General features: G+C 55.8%; 1 protein-coding gene across 1 annotated transcript in view; it reads left to right on the forward strand.

The window, feature by feature from the left end:
* Nucleotides 1-21,146, forward strand: part of BRD4 (bromodomain containing 4) — a 93,984-nt gene extending 72,838 nt beyond the window's left edge. Inside the window, exons 9-21 of the mRNA XM_072721359.1 lie at nucleotides 532-741; nucleotides 1,947-2,146; nucleotides 2,489-2,784; nucleotides 3,871-3,981; nucleotides 13,457-13,509; nucleotides 13,624-13,996; nucleotides 14,689-15,276; nucleotides 17,909-18,021; nucleotides 18,121-18,283; nucleotides 18,421-18,551; nucleotides 18,690-18,895; nucleotides 18,986-19,223; nucleotides 19,560-21,146. Of these exons, the coding sequence (XP_072577460.1) occupies nucleotides 532-741; nucleotides 1,947-2,146; nucleotides 2,489-2,784; nucleotides 3,871-3,981; nucleotides 13,457-13,509; nucleotides 13,624-13,996; nucleotides 14,689-15,276; nucleotides 17,909-18,021; nucleotides 18,121-18,283; nucleotides 18,421-18,551; nucleotides 18,690-18,895; nucleotides 18,986-19,223; nucleotides 19,560-19,628 (2,751 nt within the window). The 3' untranslated portion in view covers nucleotides 19,629-21,146. The remainder of the gene's footprint in view (nucleotides 1-531; nucleotides 742-1,946; nucleotides 2,147-2,488; nucleotides 2,785-3,870; nucleotides 3,982-13,456; nucleotides 13,510-13,623; nucleotides 13,997-14,688; nucleotides 15,277-17,908; nucleotides 18,022-18,120; nucleotides 18,284-18,420; nucleotides 18,552-18,689; nucleotides 18,896-18,985; nucleotides 19,224-19,559) is intronic.
* Nucleotides 21,147-21,366: the final 220 nt, after the last annotated feature.

Below are 21,366 nucleotides of genomic sequence, written 5' to 3' on the forward strand. Positions count from 1 at the left end.
GACCCCACCTCCTTGGAGGAGTGTGAACTCCAGGTGAGCAGAGGCTCCTGTTCTGTTCACTGCCGTTTCTTGGTGTCTGGCCCTGGCATCCAGAAGGCTTCTTTGGGATGTGCTGAGTAAGTATCAACCTAACAAGAGCCTCAGGGCACTTTTTGTGGGTCCTTCCTTTGACCTGCCATCTGATCTGCATTCCCTAGGTAGATGTCCTTAGTGGGCCCAGCTGCTTCCTGTAACCTGGGCCATACGTACATACCTGGACTGTGTCTCCAGGGAGTAGTGAGTATGTCAGAAACACATTTCTTTTCAAAGTGAAATTTGTGAGGAGTGTTGCAAGAGCTGGCAAGGGGCCTTGGCCCACTCCTTGCCTTAGTGGACAGGTTTGGTTGGGGGTGGTCAGCATCAGCCCAACCCTCTTTGACTCTTCCACTTACCTCCTGTTGAGTCAATCCCAACCACCAAAGAGGCTGTGGTGATGCTGAGCCGTGCCTGGGCACCTGGGAGCCCTCACGGGCATGGCTTCTCCCCCACCAGGATGTGTTTGAGATGCGCTTTGCCAAGATGCCAGATGAGCCAGAGGAGCCTGTGGTGGCCGTGTCCTCCCCGGCGGTGCCACCCCCCACCAAAGTGGTGGCCCCACCCTCATCCAGCGACAGCAGCAGTGATAGCTCCTCAGACAGTGACAGCTCCACTGATGACTCTGAAGAGGAACGAGCCCAGCGGCTGGCAGAGCTCCAGGAGCAGGTGAGGATGTGGGCGGCCCCATTCCCAGTCCCCTAGAATCCATAGACTGGGCAGTCTCCACAAGATGGGAGTTCTGAGTTCCAGCAGAAGCAGAATTCCCACTGGTTACCTTGAGGAATGTGGGGTTTAGGAGTGCTGGCCTCGGGATGCCTAGGTGGCTTAGCGGTTTAGCGCCTGCCTTTGGCCCAGGGCATGATCCTGGAGTCCCTGGATCGAGTCCCACATCGGGCTCCCAGCATGGAGCCTGCTTCTCCCTCTGCCTGTGTCTCTGCCTCTCTCTCTCTCTCTCTCTCTCTCTGTCTCTGATGAATAAATACATAAAATCTTAAAAAAAAAAAAGTGTGTAGTCGAAAAATTTGTGTCTAACTTCCCCAAAAAACTTAGCAATAGTCTATTCTAGACCAGAAGCTTTATAACATAGTAAACTAATACATATTTTATAGGTTACACGTTTTATATACTGTATTCTTTTTTTTTTTTTTTAAGATTTTATTTATTTATGAGAGATACACAGAGAGGCAGAGGGAGAAGCAGACTCCATGCTGGGAGCCCAGTGTGGACCTTGATCCTGGCACCCCAGGATCATTCCCTGAGCCAAAGGCAGATGCTCAACCGCTGAGCTACCCAGGTGTCCCTATGTACTATATTCTTAACAGTAAAGTAAGCCATTAACAAAGTTAAAAAATGGTAAGAAATAGAAGATACACTTATAGTACTGTATTGATTGGGGGAAAAAAGCCACATGTAAGTAGCCTGCACAGGTCAAGCCTGTGTTGTTCAAGAGTCAGTTGTACATATATGGGGGTGGGGAGACATGGCTGTTCTGTGGGCAGAGGTGAGGCTTCTAGATCCTTTCAGTATCTGGAAGGAGGTGCCTGAACCAGGATGTCCATCTCTCCTGTGGCCCTACAAGCCAAACATCAGGGCCTTAGTACCTAGCTTCTTAGGGACCCTCTCCTGGATGGCTGTGGAGCTTGGTATTGGTCAGCTTGGGCAGCCCCTCTAGCAAGGAGGGACACTGGCCACCCTTGCAGTCTGTGGCCTGGGTCAGCATGAGCACTTTGAAAATCTGGTGAGGCAGCAGGTCACAAGGCTGAGGGCCAGCCCCCTCCCTGGGCTTCCCTTTTCCCTTGCCCCCTGACGCCTAGAGGTCCACACAGAGACCAGGATGATGGGTGTGGGTGTCTTGCTTGTCTGCTCCACAGCTCAAAGCCGTGCACGAGCAGCTTGCAGCCCTCTCCCAGCCCCAGCAGAACAAACCAAAGAAAAAGGAGAAAGACAAAAAAGAAAAGAAAAAAGAAAAGCACAAAAAGAAGGAGGAGGTGGAGGAGAATAAGAAGAGCAAAGCCAAGGAACTTCCTCCCAAAAAGACCAAGAAAAATAACAGCAGCAACAGCAATGCGAGGTCTGTGCCTGCCCTAGTCTGCCCTGGGAGGGGACCCCTACCTGCCACGGTGGGTGGGGAGGCTTGCATCTCTACCCTTTCCTCTGGGATGGATCTTGGCTCTCCTGTTTTTGGAAAGGGAGGGAGGATAGTAGGTAGCACAGAGCAGGAGGTGAGGACAGGGCATGGTTTGCAGCCTGTCTCCAGTGAGTGCTCCCGAGAAGGTGCCAGCCTCCCCTGTGTTGCAGTGAAGGTCCTCTTGGTGGGAGTGTGGAAGCCATCCATCTAGCCCCAAATGGAGGAATGGGTGCCTAGCTTTCCCAGGACACTGTTCCTCACAGTGTCTGCATTGTCCCTTCATAGCAAGAAGGAGCCAGCACCCATGAAGAGCAAGCCCCCTCCTGCATACGAGTCAGAGGAGGAGGATAAGTGCAAGCCCATGTCATATGAGGAGAAGCGGCAGCTCAGCCTGGACATCAACAAGCTCCCTGGCGAGAAGCTGGGCCGTGTGGTGCACATTATCCAGTCTCGGGAGCCCTCCCTCAAGAATTCCAATCCTGATGAGATCGAGATCGACTTTGAGACTCTAAAGCCGTCCACCCTGCGAGAACTGGAGCGCTATGTAACCTCTTGTTTGCGGAAGAAAAGGAAACCTCAAGGTGCCCTTGGGTCCCCCAGGGGCAGGGTGTATTCTCAGTCCTGGCCGCCCTGGCCTTGAGAGAGGAGGCTAGCCACAGTTTACTTTTGCCTTCCAGACGTCCTCTCCCTGTGCAGACTGTTTTTCCAATTACAAAAGCTGTCTTTGGCAAAGAAATCTCTGCGTGGGGGTGTGTGTGACATCCCTCCAGACCCTGGGCTATGGGTTCCATTCTTGGCCTCCTGGCTGGTACCCACCTGGGGCCCCAGCCCTGCGGTGCTCTGAACAGCCCTGTTCTTACCCTTGCCTCTGAGCCTCCCTCAAAGCCAGCCACTCCCACCCTGCCTCCACCTCTTTGCAAGGAGGGTAGGGGATGGGGTTGGGGGCTAGGAGGAAGGGTGGTAGGTCAGCACTATCCCTGCCTGCTGTTCTGTAGTTCCACACGGCCCCCTCCATGACAGTCTGCCAAGCACCTCTTTCCTATTAGAAATGCCTTGTCACAGCTTTTGTCTTGAAACCAGTAGGACTTAGGATCCACGTCAGATGTGGTGCATAATCTCTTTCCCAGCCCGGACTGCCTCCTGGGGTTCTCGGGCACCTCCCTGGGGTGCTGCACAGTGACGCTGTGCCCTCGGTATATACACCAAGGTCCTAGGAGACTCCCAGGGCTCTTTCATGTCTTGCTTTTTGTCTGCTGTCATGTCCCCTTTGGGTCCCCTTCACCCACTGTCTGAGAAGTAGCTAAGGGAGGCCCAGCCTAGCAGTCTCTCGTGTTAGGGAATTCCCTCCTGCTTTGTCTTGTACTTTGAGGAACCCAACACAGGGTATTCTACAGAATCGGAGGGAATTCTGTTCCAGAATTCTGCAGAATTCTGTTATTTAGCCAAGTTTGGGCTGGTGTATAGTAGGCTAGCAGCTTACCACCAGGAAGTGTGAGACTGGAAGGGACTCTTAGCAGCAGCAGCAGCCGCCGCCGCCGCCCTCTGGCTCACAAGACACCAACTCTCTGCTGGCCTTTCTTACAGGCTGTTGGGATGTGTGCGTGGCTAACAGCAGCCTCCTAGGTCGGCGCCCTACCTGACTCAGTCCCTGTTGCTTTTTATTACAGCTGAGAAAGTTGACGTGATTGCTGGCTCCTCAAAGATGAAGGGCTTCTCGTCTTCAGAGTCGGAGAGCACCAGCGAGTCCAGCTCTTCTGACAGCGAAGACTCTGAAACAGGTTAGGTGTCCTCCTTCGTGTTTCATTGCATTCCTGCCTGTGTTAGGCTTAGTCATATGTCTGGGCTGCTAGAGACCAGAACCTTCTGGGCCCTCTCATCTTAGAAGGCTGCTGTGGTAACCCTCCACATGGGGCAGTGGGTGGCCCTGTATCCTGAGGAGGAGTTGCTCAGGGTATTGACAGTGTATAATACAGAGGGAGGGGCTGGAGAAGACTTTGGGTTTGGGGGCCCAGCTGGTATCATTGACCTTAGTGTGATCCTGCTCAGTCTTATGGTCTTCCCGATGTCACGGTGGCATGCAGCATGGCTGTTTGAGGTGATACGCTTTTTACCAGGTGTGGAGCAGTCTGCTTCCGGCTCTGCTGTCACCGCCCCCCCCCCCCCCCCCCCCCAGGCTCAGGGCATTGCCATTCTTACCGGAGGGTACTCATAGCTACATTGGCTGCTCCTAACTGTGCATGCACTTGGACCAGCGTGTCCTACGACCTCTAACGGTTCCCCTCTCCAGCTCCATGGACCTGCATGTGTTTCCCTTGGTGCCCCAGCAGAGCCCATTGCCCACCAGACAGCAGCTTCAGTGTGGGGGATGGGAGCAAGTAAGGGCAGGTGGAGATGTTCAGAGCTGCGTGGTGGTAGGGATTGTGCATTCCTCCAGTTGCATGCTCTCCTGATTATTCTTGGGGAGCAGGCAGATGCTCACACTGGGCTGGAGGAGAGGCTAGAGAAGTAGCCTGGCAACCAGTCTGGCGCTGTGAGATGGAGTTGGCCATGTATATCTGGGTTGCCCCTGGGCAGGTCTAGCTCCATCAGCTGAGCAGACCGTCTACAGACCACTGGGGAACCAGCTCCTGGGGCCTTAACACATGCACCTCCAGGCAGGCTGTGGTATGTGTATCCACAGTGGGAAATGTGTTTGGGCAACAAAGACCCCTGGTATTTTCTTTCATAGACCTTTCTCATCTCTGGCATTTTATTCTGATTGGAAATAAATAAATAATAAACCCCACTTAATCAGTTCATGAAAGTAATGTGATCTGATTGTACCAAGGAAGTGTGAGTGAGGATCACTCATAGCAGCTGGGTGATCCCACTCCAAGGTGTTTTGCACACACAGGTCCTCGGGTGAGCTCAGCCTGCATCTGTTCAGGGAAGCAGAGGACGACAAGAGGGCTTGTCCCTGGGCCTTGTCACTCTTCCTCTGCTTTTACAGTAAAGGGCACCAGGCTTCCCTAGTGGGTAGGAGGCTTACCTTGGGGTGGGTTAAGAGCTTCTCCAGGACTCCAAATTCTGTGGACCACCTCATTTCCAGTGGGCTCAAATGAGATTCATTAAGCTATATTCTGTATTTATTGATCTCCACTGTATGCAGAGACTGCTATGGGCAGTTTGCTGTCCTGTCTCCATCCCTTGCCTTTTTTTTTTCTTCCTTACCAACCCCCTCCCCAATAGTTTTTTAATCTATCAACCAGCAGGGGGCGCCACACCCCATGCTTGTTTGGAAGGGCTTGGCGCTGAGCCAGGGCCCACTGCCCTTAGCAGGATGAATGGCGATATTCTTGGGCTCAATTAGCATTCCTGGTGGCCACTGACTTCTCACTTTCGGTGCCAGCCACGCCTTGGGTTTGCCTTTGCTCTGGGCTTTGCCTTTGCTCTGGGCTTTTGCACCTCCTGCAGTTCCTAGCAGGCTGCTCCTACTAGGGGTTTCACAGCCTTTTCTCCTATAAGGCCAAAAGAAAACCCCAAAGATTGGAATTGGCAGGGGACCTGATTGTTACAGTGCAGTTTGACTGAGGGTAGATTGCTTTGACCCAGACGTGGCACCTGATCATCAGGTCCTGATTGTGAGTCTTTAACTGTGGCCTTTGTCCCTGATCCCCAAGCTCTTCTTTGGGGTATGTTTGCTTGAGGAGGGGTTTCTCTTGGGCTCTTGAGTGCCCTGCACCCACCTCCTCCTGTGTGCCGTGGGGTAGCTGTGACGGCATCTCCAGCAGCTCTTGACTGCTGAGATTATTTTTCCCTTTTTGTCCCCCCTTTGAAAGAAATGGAAAGATTGTGCAACAAGTAATCTGAGATTCCTGGGAACAGCTGTCTGGGCGGGAAGGAGGGTGAGATTTACAGTCTCTGAGCCGCCGGCCTGCAGGCTCCCAGGCTCCAGCAATCTGGCCCGGTGGCTTGCTCGGCTGCTTCCGGCTCATCCCTCTTTCCAGGCACCCTCCCCACCTTGACTCTTGTGAGGCTCCCATTTGTCTTCAAAGTCTTGGCTTTTCCTTTGCCATATGTGTGCACTGGGGAGCTCTGTTGTGGGTTGACTGGGTGCTCCTATTCTCAGGAGAGAACCACCCTGTGGGTTTGTGCCCTGGGGCTCCGACCCTGTCTCCCCCAAAGTGGGAGCTTGCACTTCTGAGCCATTGAATGCAGCTATCCCCCACCCCATCCCACACATGCTTCCAGGGCAGCTCCTCCAGCAGCTGCTCAAGCTGGGTCCCTGGAGCTAGGCAGCCCTGATGTCTGTGACCAGTGGGGAGAGGGCAGGGAGGGGGGCACTGAAGGTATTTCATTTGGTCTTTGGGGGCTTGTTTTGCCCTCCTTGTTCTTGTGTTTCCATTTGGACTGGAGCCGAAATTCCTGAAAGAGCCTATTTTTGTCACTTGTGCTAAGGGTTATTTCTGCTGACAGGGCCCAGAGATATGAATCACCAAAAGAAACCAAACAGAGGCACAAAATTGGGGGTTGGTGGGGGTGGGAAGGTTGCATAGGTCCCTCATGACCGGTCTTCATAGATAAGGATGCTATGGGCTCCTCAGGGCACGGGGCTGGTCTGTGGGGCCAAGCTGTAGTTAGGGAGGTGGTATGCCCACAGATAGGGATTAGGGGATGGAGAGATGAGGAGGTGGGTTGGACTTCCCTAGTTCAGTTCCCAGGCCACCATGTGTTATGTGTCCTATCTCCTCCCCTGCCAGCCCAGAAGCATGCTGTTGGCCAGTCCCACCACATCCTCTGAACCCAGCTATTACTTGGGTTGTGGTCTTTTGTTGAGCTTCAATTCTGGCTCAAGTCTGAATCTGCTTCAGGGTTCAGTACTGGGACAGGACAGGCAATACAAATGCCATTTTCTCACTTGCCCCTAAGGCATTTGTAGACCTTGGCTGGGCAAGCCAGAGGTGAGTGCCCTAGTTCTCCCTTTTCCATGGCCATCCCAGGTGGGCTGTGGACAGAATTGTGGCCTCCCGATCTCCTCTCTGTCTGGCTCATGGAGCCAAGAAGGATGTCCTAGGACTCTTTGTCCAGCTTTCTGTTCTATCACATTGTTGATGATGGACTCTTCCTACATGCTATCTATGGGTCTTTCTGGGCAGAGTGGACATATAATTCATGTCCCTCTTAGGAGCACATACTCCTACCCCAGCTACCTGGAATGGGACGGGTTCGGATCGGGCAGTGCTCTTGGATTTGGGCTGGTCTTCTAGTTGCAGTGGGAGCACACACCAGCTATTTTCGTCTCCTTGTTTCCTTTTCCCAGGATTGGAGCATGTGGGTGTTTCTTAATAGCTCCAGGGGAAAAAGGAATGCTTGATGTTTTGGAAAGATTTGAGCCGGAAAGTGCAGACAGAGGCCATGAGGCGTTCTTCCCAGACAACCAGCCTCGGCTGCCGACCCCTGGGGTCTTTGAGGGACTGGATCCCAGTCCCATCTTGGGGCCCAGTGCTGCCCTCCTCTCCAAGGGTGTGATGCTCGCTCTTGGGAAAAGGGAAAGGGGGTGGGGGAAAGGAAGAGACCTGGAAGATGGAACTGTAGCTGGTCTGCCTGTACTGTCAGGTGACCCCTCATACACCCACATGCAGGGGTTGCAGCTGGAAGGACTCTGGGGCTTCGTGGGTGAGGATGAGCCTTGTGGAATGTGCCTTAAATGATGGGCTGGCCGGTGGGTGGGTTTTTCCCACGCGCACACTTGAACATGGGAGTGTGTTGGTTGCATCCATGACTAGCAGAGGCATCTGCTCTGCTGTGTGGGTGGGAACATGCCCCACACCCCTCTCTGGTCAAGGGGAAACACACTTGATGCCCTGAGAAAAGAAGGATAGCTTTGCTCCTCGGCCTGTCTTCATTTTTTTTTTTCTCCTCTCCTTGACCGTGTGTATAATTGCTTCCTCTTTTTATGACTTGTTTGTTTGTTGTTGTTCCTTGGGGTTTTTAGGAATCAGAAATGAGGCTGTTTGTTAGAGGGTCCTGTACTCCAGAGCCCCTTTCTTGGGGGTTTTCCTATCTCTACCCAGGGCCTGAGAAAGAGCTGGCATCACCTTCTTGATGTAGACTATACAGAAAAGCAGGTCCAGAGGGGATGGGCTCAGAGTTAGGGGGGGTGCCTGATGGCCATGGCACACCTGGCTAGTCTTCAGGAGTGATGGCAAGTAGGGCAGGCAAGGGTGCCTCTCAGATTCAAAGACCAGTAAAGGAAATGCCAGCCTGTGCTCGGGGTACCCATAGAACTTGTTACTGGAAGCAGTTGTTCTGTGTAGAAGCATAAACAAGGCTCTGGGTGATTTTGGAGATGTCCACATGTGCCGGAACTGTGGCCTTTGTAAAAGGGAAGGTGGGTCCATCGCTGAGAGTAGCTGGCCAGGCAGGGGGCAGGGCTCCTAGGCTCCGGCGCCGTTCTCTCGTGCCCTGTCAGCGGGCAGGGCACAGGAGGCTGGCTCGGTCTGTGGTTCTTCTGTTCTTGTGACTTGAACGGTACATTCCACACCATTTCTCTCACACTGGTTTCTCTCTCCCTCTATGTAGGTCCTGCCTAATCATTGGACACGGACTCTTAATAAAACGGTCTTCAGTTCCAGATTCCTTCCCAGCAAGCTATAGCTTAAGTCCATTTTCTTCTGTGAAAGGGACAGGACTCCATCAAGTTATGGAATTCCTCAGAGCCCTGGGCCTGTCCCCCGGGGTGGATTAGTCATGTCCAGCAGTACACGCCTAGTCCCGCCTCCGGGAAGGCTGCCTGCTTGGCTGGCCACCCGGGCCTCCTGTGTAAAGACTGCCTGGCTGTCCTGCCCAGCCTCCCTGGTCGCCTGGGGTCTTCTGGGTGGGTGGCGTCTCCCAGTGGGTGATGACAATCCGCCCTGCACACACATACATGTGGTGCTGCTCTGTGTGCAAGGTCCCATCACAAGTATGTTTTCTCTCTTCATCCCTCCCTCTTTTTCTGGATCCTAACTGCTTTCCTCCTGGACCTTAAAATGACGTTAGCCCAGAGAAAGTCTCTCAGCCTAAGGAAGAATACTCTAATATCTAGAGCTTTCCCCCAGTGAGGAGCAGGCGCCTCAGGGGCAAGCATAGTGGGGCCTGAAAGCTCATGGGGCTGTCCCTCAGGATGTCCTGTCTGTGGTGGCTAGTGAGGCTCCATCAGCTATCAGCTAGAGGCTGACACCAGCTACGGCTGACTCCCAGACCCCTGGAGTCTTCCTTCTGCTTTCATTGTTCCATTGTTGCCTGTTGGGCATTTTCCCAACTTTTTTGGCCTCTTTGCCTAAAGTCATAGAGGGGAAAGTACCTCATGGGCTGCCTCCCTGTCCCAAGTAATTAGAAGCAGGCTGCAGTGGGCAAGAGCTGCTTTCAGGAAGGTCACTGGTGAGGGTCACTCGAGGAGGAAGAACCATGCAGCCAGATGACCTAGCCCCTTGAGTCCATGATTCCTGTCCCCAGTGGGGTAGGGCAGTGGGCTAGTGGATGAGAGATGGTTCTCAGAGCCAGAGCACTGGACCAGTCCATAGTGAGGCTATCAGAGCCCTTGGGGCCTGCTCCACGCACATCTCTGAGGGTTGTTGCCAGTGCAAGCACCCTCCCATTCTTCAGTGCCCTAAAATAATGACAGCCTCCCAGGGGTGGGGCAGGCCAGGGTGGCCGCATCATCCAAGCCCTCTGAGAGTCACTGAAAAGGATTTTTTGCTCTAAAAATAAATATCAGCCCTTTTTTGGTCATGAATCCAGCATTTCAGCAGAAAACTGCCTGATGAAATGTCCCCTAAGGAACAGCATCTGTGTTTTAGGGAGCGCTTTTTTTTGCCCCTTCCTTTTTAAAGTATAGTTTGTGTGTACTTCTTCAAGGCCTATAGCAGTTCCTTGGCATCCTGGAGCCTGCCTTCTGGAGCTGGAAGCAAGTTTGAGGAGGTGTAGTTCACCGTCAACAGGCCCTCAGGCCCTGGCCGCCTCCTGTGCAGAAACCCTGAGACCCTTCTCTGGGACTTTGGGTTCTAGATCCAGCCTATCCAGAGCCTCCAGGGCCCTGCATTGATGCTTGCAAGTTCCTGGGCTGCTCTCTGATTCTCTAGCCAGTCGACTTCCAGTCAGGCCCCATTTGCCAGACTATTTTGAGCTGCCCTTTGGCCTGTGCCTGATGTGTTCCCAGTGTAGCTCGGCCTGGCTGGAGCCAGGGGGCTTCATGCCCGGAGATTCCCACAGGACAGTTGGGAAGCTGTTGGCATTGTCTTTCTGGGAAGATTCTGCTGTCTTGGAACAAATGGCAGCCTGGATTCCCACAGTGTTGGCCTGTGTGCTGCTCCACCCCTTCCCATACTCGTGCACACCAGCTATAGCCACAGGCCAGCTCTCCTGCAGGCTCTTTGCACCCTTGTTCTCTGGAGATCCTGGCCTCCTTGCCCATGGGGCTTCCATCTATCAGAGAACTTGATCTTTAGACTTGAGCTGTCACCTGTCCCCAGTGCCCCAGGAATAGAGCAGAGGGAGCAGAACCCACTCACTCCTTCCTGGTAGCCTCCTGTGTGCAGACAGGGAAACGCCAACTGGGCCTTGACACAACCAGCCGGCCTGCAGGGCCTGAGGAGTTGCTATAGGAGGGGTAGCCTGGGCCTCTGCTGGTGCCAAGGCTCCTCCAGTCAGTTGAGTTGAAGGACTCTGTGCCTCTGCCCTGCCCTTACCCTCAATCCTGTCTCCTTCCTTTGAGTGGGGGGTGGGGGACGGGAGAAATCAGTGTTTTAACCAGATTTTACAAAAACGTTTTAATTCTTTGTACAATTACCATCCTATGTAAAGATGAAATTTGTGTTGAGTTCAAGATTTTCATGGAATAAAGATCACACAGTACTTGAGGCCATCTTCATGTAACCCTTTCTAGAGAGTTTTGTGTGGGGTGTCTTGGGGCTGGTGTGTTGTGAAGCTGTGCACTTCTGTCTTGTCTTCCTACCAGTAACTCCGACAGGAGGCTTGGGCCACGTGAGCCGGATGCAGCTGTCCCAAACAGGTTCTGGCACCCCTCAGTCCTCAGCGCCGGTCCCCTTAGTGTCCTCTGGTCCTGGAGGTCTGCCCTATACCTCCTATTGGCTCTCCTACTCTAGGCCTGACCCCTTCCCCACCAGTACTTCCTCACGAAGACCTGGACCTGGGACACTGTAAAGTGTCCTGGGACACTTTCCAAGGCAGCCAAGACCCGCTTTCTGGAATTCCTGGGACCCCACTGCATTTTGTTCCCCCAAGTGCTCCTGTGGGCCTCTCTGCTCACGGCCTGTGGGGTGATAGCAAAGGCTCAGAGCCACCATCCCTCCTTTATGATGGAAAAAAACAGTGCTTCCCCTGGGGCCATCAGATGACAGGCCACTCCAGCCCTCTCCCCACAACACAGAGTCTTCTGGTCAGACTTGACCCATTTGGCCCCTTTCTCACCTCAGCTTCCAACCCCCCGGCCTCCCAAAGGCCTGCCCAGTGTGTGATCACCTGTTCCAGTTTCCGTCGGTGCCCATCCTGGAGAGGACGCCCGGCACCTTCCTCCTGCTCCCTTCGGCTCAGTGGCCTCTACATGCCATGCTTTTCCCCAGTGCACACAGTGTCCCTTTGATCCTGGGCCTCATCCTCTGGTTCAGTGTGCCTCCTTTACCCTGCAGCTGCCAGCCCCATGGCCCTAATCATGCAGGTCACTCAAACTGTCCCCTTATTTATGTCCCTCCCACAAGATTGTTCCTCTCATCTGGTTTCCTGCTGTGCCCCAAAGAGCCCTGATCCCTGTATCCTGGCATCTCCAGTGTCCAGGTTTGAGGCTGGGCGTGTGGTTCCCGCCGTGTCCCAGATGTCCCTGGTTGCTGCCATTTGTATGAGGACCTGTGTCTGTAGCTGCTGAGGTCTATGTCACACTGTCTTGTCTCTTGCATGGAGTGGTGAGCTCTTACAGGGCACGAGGTCCTCCCTCATCCCTTCTGGTAGTGTACCCTAGGCCTGGTGCCTCACAGAAGCTTAGCACGGCCCTCCATGAAGCAGCTGCAAGTGGAGGTAGTAAAGCATGTGTCCTCCCAACACCAGCAAGAGCCAGCACCCTGGCAAGGAACTCAGGGGGTGCCAGGCAAAGCCATGAAGTGTCTCTTGTTGACAGGAATTGGAAAGGCACCGTGGGTCCCATCTCCTACTTGGTGTCTTCATCATTTCCTAGCCCATAAATCCTGACTGGGCCTCCTCTCCCTCTCTGGGGTTTGCACACCAGCGATTCTTGGGGAGGGCCAAACAGCTGCCAAAGGATCCTTAGCATAAATCTGTGGAGTGGGTGCAAAGGTGGGTGTATGCCCTGGCTTCTGCACCTCCCTTGCAGGGACAGGCCCACCCTGGATAAGTGTACACGGCAGTGGCGGCAGCGGCGGCCAGCTGCTAGCCTCGAGGGACCTGGACGCACACTGCAGGGAGAGCCCCGGCAGCATGCTGTGTCCCAGCACGGGGACTTCCCTGAGGCCACTTTCCCACATGGAAGGGGATGTTGCTTGGTGCCCTCCCTTTGCTGGCTGTGGTAGTGAGCACCTTCCCCAAGTCTCCTCCTAGTAATTCCTGGGAGGCCAGCCTGTTTGCTCCCGCCCACCTCTCAAGTGCTCACTCTGCGGACAGCCCTGTCAGCATGGGCCAACACCACCACTCTGTGCATCTCTGCTTCCTCTGGGAGGATGGGAAGGAGCCAGCATAGAGGGCGATGCAGTTGGAGATTGCCATGTTGTTACTCTAGCTCTATGACAAGAGGCAAGTCCCTTAATTTCTCTGAGCCTCATTTGCTTGATCCATCAAACGAATTTGATCATTTCGAATGTCACGATTTTTCCAAGGCAAAGCAGGTGACACTTGGGTCACCATGATGGTGTCTGAACAGCAAGTAGGGGGAGACACTGGGCAGGAGGGTCTCCGTAGCTCAGCTCCCTGTGTACCCAGGTGTCATCCTTTAAGCGAGCCAGCTGGTGGTCTGGGAATTGGCGGGGAGGCTTTTCAGACATGGCCCCCACTAGGAAAAGCAACAGGCCAATGGGTAGGTGTCCCCCCCACACGCCTTTCCCTTCCCCATGACTGACTCCCCTCCCAGGCAGAACCCAGCTACCCTCCGTCTCACCGTCACTGGCCCTTCTCCTGAACTTACCCTGTTTTCTCCTTGCTCTGCCTCCGAGGACAGCTCACACAGTCCTGTCCCCCCAGAGCCTCACCACCTTCTCTTTCCCTCTGCAGAGATGGCTCCGAAGTCAAAAAAGAAGGGGCATCCCGGGAGGGAGCAGAAGAAGGTACGTGGTCTCAGGGGTGTCTTCCAGCAGGTGAGCCTTGGCCACCTGCCCTTGTGGGCCCCGAGGGTACCCAGGTGTGTGCCGCCGGCCTGACGTCAGCCTGTCTGTCTGCAGCACCATCACCACCATCATCAGCAGATGCAGCAGGCCCCGGCCCCTGTGCCCCAGCAGCCCCCGCCGCCTCCCCAGCAGCCCCCGCCGCCTCCACCTCCACAGCAGCAGCAGCAGCAGGCCCCGCCCCCGCCGCCCCCGCCTTCCATACCGCCACAGGCAGCCCCCACGATGAAGTCCTCGCCTCCGCCCTTCATCGCCGCCCAGGTGCCCGTCCTGGAGCCCCAGCTCCCAGGCAGCGTCTTCGACCCCATCGGCCACTTCACCCAGCCCATCCTGCACCTGCCGCAGCCTGAGCTGCCCCCCCACCTGCCCCAGCCGCCCGAGCACAGCACTCCACCTCATCTCAACCAGCACTCGGTGGTCTCTCCTCCAGGTGAGCTGCAGCCACACCTGCCGAGGTGCAGGGAGGCCCCCTTCCCATCCTGCTTTTTTACTGTGACTAGGCACTCTGGGCAACCTGTGGATCTCCCCCCCACCCCACCCCCATAGTTGTCTTGCCTCCAAGAGGAGCTTGGTAGCTTCTCTGAGCTGTTAAGGAAATCATGGGCCACTGAGGCACAAGCTCTGCATAGAGTTAGTGCTTCGATATGGAAGATACCGACTCCTTTCTTTTGCTGGACTAGGCATTGTGTGAGATAGAAAAAAGATGTGCGCCCCTTCCCCTCCCCCTCCCCCTGCACCACCACAGCTCCCAGTTGGGAATGGAGATGCTGGGACACATGCATGCACACACACACACCCCACCCACAGACATCCCTGGGGGATTCAAGGAAGGCCTCCTCTGAGACCTGAAGGGCAAGTGTGAAAATAGGGAGCAGCTGAAAGGAAGGGGAAGAAGGTCAAGGGTGCAGGGTGCAGAATGGCAGTGGTGAAGGAACACAATCTTGTGGACCTCTCTGGAAACTTCTTATTCTGGAGTTTGTGGGAAGCCAAGGAGGGTGGGGCGAGATGGCTAGCTGGAGGGAAACTGGCAGGAGGAGGTCACGATGGAGCAGAAAGTCCGGGCTGGGGGCCATGGGGTGCGGAAGCTGTGAGCCTCACTGCCACGCTGTCCTGTCCTTCCAGCTTTGCACAACGCGCTGCCCCAGCAGCCATCGCGGCCCAGCAACCGAGCCGCCGCCCTGCCCCCCAAGCCCGCCCGGCCCCCGGCCGTGTCACCTGCCCTGGCCCAGCCACCCCTTCTTCCACAGCCCCCCATGGCTCAGCCCCCCCAAGTGCTATTGCAGGAGGACGAAGAGCCACCCGCCCCGCCCCTCACCTCTATGCAGATGCAGCTCTACCTGCAGCAGCTGCAGAAGGTGCAGCCCCCCACACCACTACTCCCTTCCGTGAAGGTGCAGTCCCAGCCCCCGCCCCCTCTGCCCCCCCCACCTCACCCCTCAGTGCAGCAGCAGCTACAGCAACAGCCACCGCCGCCACCCCCCCAGCCACAGCCGCCACCCCAGCAGCAGCACCAGCCTCCGCCACGGCCTGTGCACATGCAGCCCATGCAGTTCCCTACCCACATCCAGCAGCCCCCGCCGCCCCCGGGCCAGCAGCCCCCGCACCCGCCCCCGGGCCAGCAGCCGCCGCCACCACAGCCCGCCAAGCCACAGCAGGTCATCCAGCATCACCCTTCACCCCGGCACCACAAGTCGGACCCCTATTCTACCGGTAAGTTGATTCTTGCTCCTGGGTTCTGGGGAGGTTGGTGCTGGGCCTAGAGTTTTGTATGTAAGAAGCCAGGCTGGTCAGCTCATGCTCCAGGCTGAGGTGGGCCCAGAGCTCACCTGGTTGCAGAGGTGGCTGAAAGGGGGTATTGATGCTTCATGTAGCATTATCTGGGGTCTGTCTTGGCTTGCAATCTGAAATGTCAGGGAACAAGGTTCCCAATGATCCTTTTCTTAGAACTCACAAGTATTACAGTACATTGTGATCCTGCTAGGTGAGGAAGCCAGGAGCCCAGGGAGGCCTCTAATCCTTTTCTGGAAGTCAGACCAGGCTTCCTGGAGGCGGTGATCAGAGCGTGAGCCAGAGCTAATTTAATAAACAGGGTGGGGAGTGACGTCCAGGCAGAGCTAGGGGCAGGCCTGGGCAGCGCATAGCCATCAGGTGGGGGGTTGGGGGGATGGGTATTTGGGAACCTGTAGGGATAGGTGCTCTGCTCTCAGCCAGGCTCACCTGCTGGTGTCAGGGTCTCATGGGAAAGAATTGGGCTAAAGCTGAAAGGTAGGTTGGGGTACATCTGGGAGCCGTTTCCTGTTCCCCTGTTCTCTGTCTCCAAACTGATCCAGGCTGCCCTTTTTCTATTGACAGCATTGATTGGGCCATACCCTCTTGCCTTTCTTGGCACTTGTTTTCTGAGTATCTGTGACCAAAACATGCTGGCTGGCCTCAGTGAGGGAATTGTTCCAGTCAGTGCCTCGTGGTGTGGTGACATGGGAGGGTTGGGGTTGAGGCTCCTGGACTTGGCAGGACAGACCACGTATCCTGGCTAGGGAGCGCAGGTGCTGCCTGCGAATTGAACAACAAGGCTGTTGATCTTTGACTGTGACTGCTCTGAAACCTAGCAAAAGCTGCTGGGTGCCAAATGGATCATCGGATGCTCTGAGCCAAGAACAGCTGGCTGCCCTCCCTGGGAAAAGCTGGTGCTGGTCCTGGTCCCAGCAGCTGTGCAGCTGTGCCTGTTTTCACCCTTGAGGAAGGCCAGGCTTCTCGGGGGTGGGGGTGGGGGGACAGTGATGGTCAGGACAGGAGATGTCTTCAGTAGAGCTAGTACTCCGGGTGGCACGTGTTCCTCTAGCCACCTATACTGTGAGTCCCCAGGCCTGCCTTCACTGAGCCACTGTGGCCTGGGATGGGTCACAGGAAACCGCTTAGGCTGGAGTGCAGCTGGGAACTTTGAGCCAAAAGGAGGTGCATCCCTGGGCACCTGGGCCATTGCAGGCACGACCCCTGAGCCACTTTGCCTCCCCTCAAACTACTGGTGGGTGAAGCTGTTGGCAGGTGGGTGATAACCTACGAATCATAGACCCAAGGATCTGCCTTCACCCAGGTCAAGCTTCAGCGGGTGCTGCTTGAGGGAGCCACCCGAGACAAGAGACTGTCACAGCCATGTGCCTGCAGATCCGTAGGCCTGGACTGGGGCTCCTAACACCAGGGCTGGCGGCCAAGGTGCAGGACATGGGCTGGTCCTCGCCACCATGTTGTCTCTGAGCAGCTGTTCTGCTTCTCTGGGGTTAGGGGCGAGTTCTGGCTCTAGAGAGAAGGGCAGGGAGGGTCCACTGTACCTAGGGCATTGTGGTTTATGCCAGGCCCAGGGGACTGGTGAAGGGCCAAGGGTGTTGGTGTCTCTGCTGTTAGACAGCAGTTGGAATCCGGTCTGGAAGAGGTCAGTGGAAGGGCCTGCCTGCAGAGCTTGGGTTAGGTGGTTCAGTGCGAGGCACAGGGCAGGACCAGGAGCAAGGGCACTGCAGAGAGGTGGCCTTATTTTGTGGACAGCTGTGACCTGTCCCGTGCTGGAGCTGGCTAGAACCTGTCAGGGATTCAAGCAGGAGGATGTCTCCATGCCATAGTAGGCAGAAGAATGGAAGGCAGTACTTGGGGACTGTGAGCTAGGGCTGTTTTCTCACCAGTGAGGCTGAGGTGTCAGACTTAAGTGCTTTGCTGGAGCTTCCCAGGCTCCTGCCTTGTGGCTGCCTAGATCTCCACCCCTCACCCCACCTCTGTCCGCCTTTGGTTTGAGGAGGGTGGGTGGGCTGGCCCAGTTTCTGTAAGAGCCACAAGCCTGAGGACCTGCTCTGCCAGCTTGCTGTGGGGCAGGCCAGTTCTGCCTCTCCCTTCTGTGTGGGGCTTGCAAGCTGAGCTGTGTGGGGAGGGTCTCCTGGGGCCCTGGCCCGAGTCCCAAAGCATTCATCCACGCAGGCTAGGAGGGACATAGAGGGACAGCTGGGAGCCTGGGCTGTTTTGTGAGGTGACAGGTGTTCCTTGTATTTAACCCACGCTGTGCCACAGAAACATTGGAGAAATTTTAAAAAGTACTCAGGCCCAGACCTTACCTGTGACCAAATACATTGGGATCTACACCTCTCAGAGATTCCTGATGATTCTGACACACAGGGGCATCAGACACCAGGACTCAGCTCATGACTCCACGAAGCCCTGCTGTACACTGAGCTAGGGGCCTCCGGTGCCCAGGGCTCAGCCACTCTGGGTCTCCCTCCAGCTTAGGGTGGTGCCTGGCCAGACTCAGGCCAGTGGCCTCCACATGAATTCTTGCTGACGTATTCCTTGTCCCCTTTCCTAGGTCACCTCCGAGAAGCCCCTTCCCCGCTTATGATACATTCCCCCCAGATGCCACCGTTCCAGAGCCTGACTCACCAGTCGCCACCCCAGCAAAATGTTCAGCCTAAGAAGCAGGTAAAGGGCAGGGCTGGGCCATAGCCCCCAGGGCCAGGTGCGGGTGGGTGCCAGAGGCACCTGTCTGCATCACCGGCCACCATCCCTGTGCAATCCCAGGAGCTGCGTGCGGCCTCTGTGGTCCAGCCCCAGCCCCTGGTGGTGGTGAAGGAGGAGAAGATCCACTCACCCATCATTCGCAGCGAGCCTTTCAGCCCCTCACTGCGGCCAGAGCCCCCTAAACACCCAGAGAGCATCAAGGCACCTGTTCACCTGCCCCAACGTGAGTGCCCTCTCTGCCCCCTGTCTGCTGTGGACGGGAGCTTTTTGTGGACTGGTTGATTCTGCCCCGCTAGGCTTGAGGGCAGAGGGGAATGGGCCCTGGCCCTGGCCCAGGCCCACAAGCTGTTTGTGTTCCAGGGCCCGAGATGAAGCCTGTGGACGTCGGGAGGCCTGTGATCAGGCCCCCTGAGCAGAACGCACCCCCACCAGGGGCCCCTGACAAGGACAAACAGAAACAGGAGCCGAAGACGCCAGTTGCACCCAAAAAGGTAGGAACAGTGAGTCCCCATGCCAGGGTGGCACCTTGTGTGTCGGGGGCAGGGGGTAACCCCAGGCTTTGGGCCTCTTGGAAGCACTCCAGACTCGGCAGGGCCCCTCACCCACTGTGTGGTTTCTCTGCCTGGCAGGACTTGAAAATCAAGAACATGGGCTCCTGGGCTAGCTTGGTGCAGAAGCATCCCACCACCCCGTCCTCCACAGCCAAGTCCTCGAGTGACAGCTTCGAGCAGTTCCGCCGCGCTGCCAGGGAGAAGGAGGAGCGCGAGAAGGCCCTGAAGGCACAGGCCGAGCACGCAGAGAAGGAGAAGGAGCGGCTTCGGCAGGAGCGCATGAGGTGGGCTGGGGTCGCAGGCAGCGTGGGGCCTCTGGCGCCGGCGCTGCCCCTGTGCTGACCAGCAGCTCTGCTCTGCTCTGCTCTGCTCAGGAGCCGAGAGGATGAGGATGCGCTGGAGCAGGCCCGGCGAGCCCATGAGGAGGCACGCCGGCGCCAGGAACAGCAGCAGCAGCAGCGGCAGGAGCAGCAGCAGCAGCAGCAGCAGCAGGCCGCCGCTGTGGCCGCCGCCGCAGCCCCCCAGGCCCAGAGCTCCCAGCCCCAGTCCATGCTGGACCAGCAGAGGGAGTTGGCCCGAAAGCGGGAGCAGGAACGAAGGCGCCGGGAAGCGGTGAGTGGGGAAGGAGGGACTTCTGGGTGGGGGTCCACTCTTGGAGGGGCTAGAAAGGGGACTGGGAACCTAGGGGTGAAGGCAGCCACTCCCTGAGAGGTAGGGAGAGCAGAGAGCCCAGAGGCTGGGTGCTTGGGACAGGACTCCTGCTCAACTGTTCTGTGTGGGCCTCAGGGCCTCCCAGGTGGTTCAGGCTCAGTCCCAGTGCCTGGAGATTTCTGGGGGTGGGCCCTGAGGGCATGGCCTATGCTGGAAGTTGTGGGGACAGCTTGGAAGCCGTAGCAAGGGTCAGGTACCTAGTCTTACTCACTCCTCCTTCCCTTCTCTCCACTCCAGATGGCAGCTACCATTGACATGAATTTCCAGAGTGATCTATTGTCAATATTTGAAGAAAATCTTTTCTGAGAGCACCTAGGTGACTTCTGACTTTGATTTTCTGGCAAAACATGGACTCTCCATAGTGTTAGGGGCGGCAGTGGAGGTGGTAGCAGCGGCAAGGGGGTGTCTCCGGGCCTGGCCCTCCTGCATGCTATGCCCGGGGCAGGCCTGACGGGCAGCTGAGGATCGCAGAGCCTGTCTGCCTTACAGCCAGCCGGACGTCCCGCCACCCACCACCCCCTCACAGGACGTCAGCTCACAGCACGCCTCTCCACAAGCAAGTGCCGGCCAGACCCAAGCCGTGTGTCCCCGCGTGCGGGGCAGAGGCCCTGCTCTCCGCCAAATGTCTACACAGTATACACAGGACATTGTTGCTGCCGCCACCGTGACTGGTTTTCTGTCCCCGAGAACGTGACGTTCGTGACATCCTGCCCACCAGGAGTCCTTCCCCCATACCCCAGCCACCACCGCCCGCTCCCAGGAGGCCAGGGCAGGCCCGAGCGAGCTGGAGGCGGGCGAGGGCGTCGGCCCACCCCCTTGCTGGCACTGACTTTGCCTTGAACAGACCCCACCCCTTCCCTCCCCCCACAAGCCTTTAATCGAGAGCCGCTCTCTGTAAGTGTTCGCTTGTGCAAAAGGGAATAGTGCCGTGGAGGTGTGTGTGTGTCCATGGCAATTTGGAGCGAGGTGACTGTCACACGCGCGTGTGTGGGCCGGCCTCGCCCAGTGAGTGAGGCCACCAACCAAAGTCAGTTCCTTCCCACCTGTGTTTCTGGGTTTTGTTTTGTTTTTTTTTTTTTTGTTTTTGTTTTTGTTTTTTTTCTATATATATATATTTTTTTGTTGGATTCTATTTTATTTTTAATTCTCTCTTCTCCTCCAGACACAATGGCACTGCTTATCTCCGAAATGGTGTGATCGTCTCCTCATTGAGCGGCGGCTGCCACCGCGCTGTGGGTAGTGTGTGACCGTGGCTGTACTGTGTAGTGAACATAGTTGGCATATCTTTGTTTGAAGTTTGTTGGTGACTCCACCAAACTGGTGTAAAAAATTTCAAAAAAAAAAAAAAACCCACAAAAAACAAAACAAAACACACAAAACACACAAAAAAAACCTGCCTATATTTTACTCCGTTTCAAACTTTATTAGTCTATTTTTAATTATAAAGCCATGTTTTCTTTTCCCTCCCCCCCCCCCTTGTTTGTTTTTAATGTCAAATCTGTTTGAGTTGTTTTTTACCAGGAAAGGAAGGGCCAGGGGATGAGGCGGGCTCCGGGGGCTGGGGAGCCACAGACTACCGAGGTAGAGGCTCCCCACCCAGCCCGACCAGCCGGCTGCCCCTTCCCCCGCTTTTTTTTTTTTTTTTTAATTTTATAATTGGAGCCCTTGGTGAGGTTACGTGTGCCATGAGAACCCACTCTACACCACGACGCTGGTGCCTCAGTGTTGGCCAAACTCTGGAGTCACTGACTGGTTTGACTTTCATACGGTGAATATGCATTTGGTCTGTACTGATCATGGAATAAACACATCTCTCTTTTTTAATGCTGGCGTCTTCCTGACATTTCTTTTTGAACCACCTGTTGCCTAGGCTGGGCCCAGGGCCCTCTCCCCCCCCCCCCCCCCCTATCCCCGACCACCTTTGTACAAGAGTTACCATCAGGGGCCACCTAGGCCATCTCCTGTGACCAAGCTGAAGCTGTGACAGGGAGCCCAGGTACCCATTCTTCCTGTGGACCCTGGCCTTCTAGGTGGGTAACGTGCT

The sequence above is a fragment of the Vulpes vulpes genome, chromosome 9, assembly GCF_048418805.1.
Source record: "Vulpes vulpes isolate BD-2025 chromosome 9, VulVul3, whole genome shotgun sequence".
NCBI lineage: Eukaryota > Metazoa > Chordata > Mammalia > Carnivora > Canidae > Vulpes > Vulpes vulpes.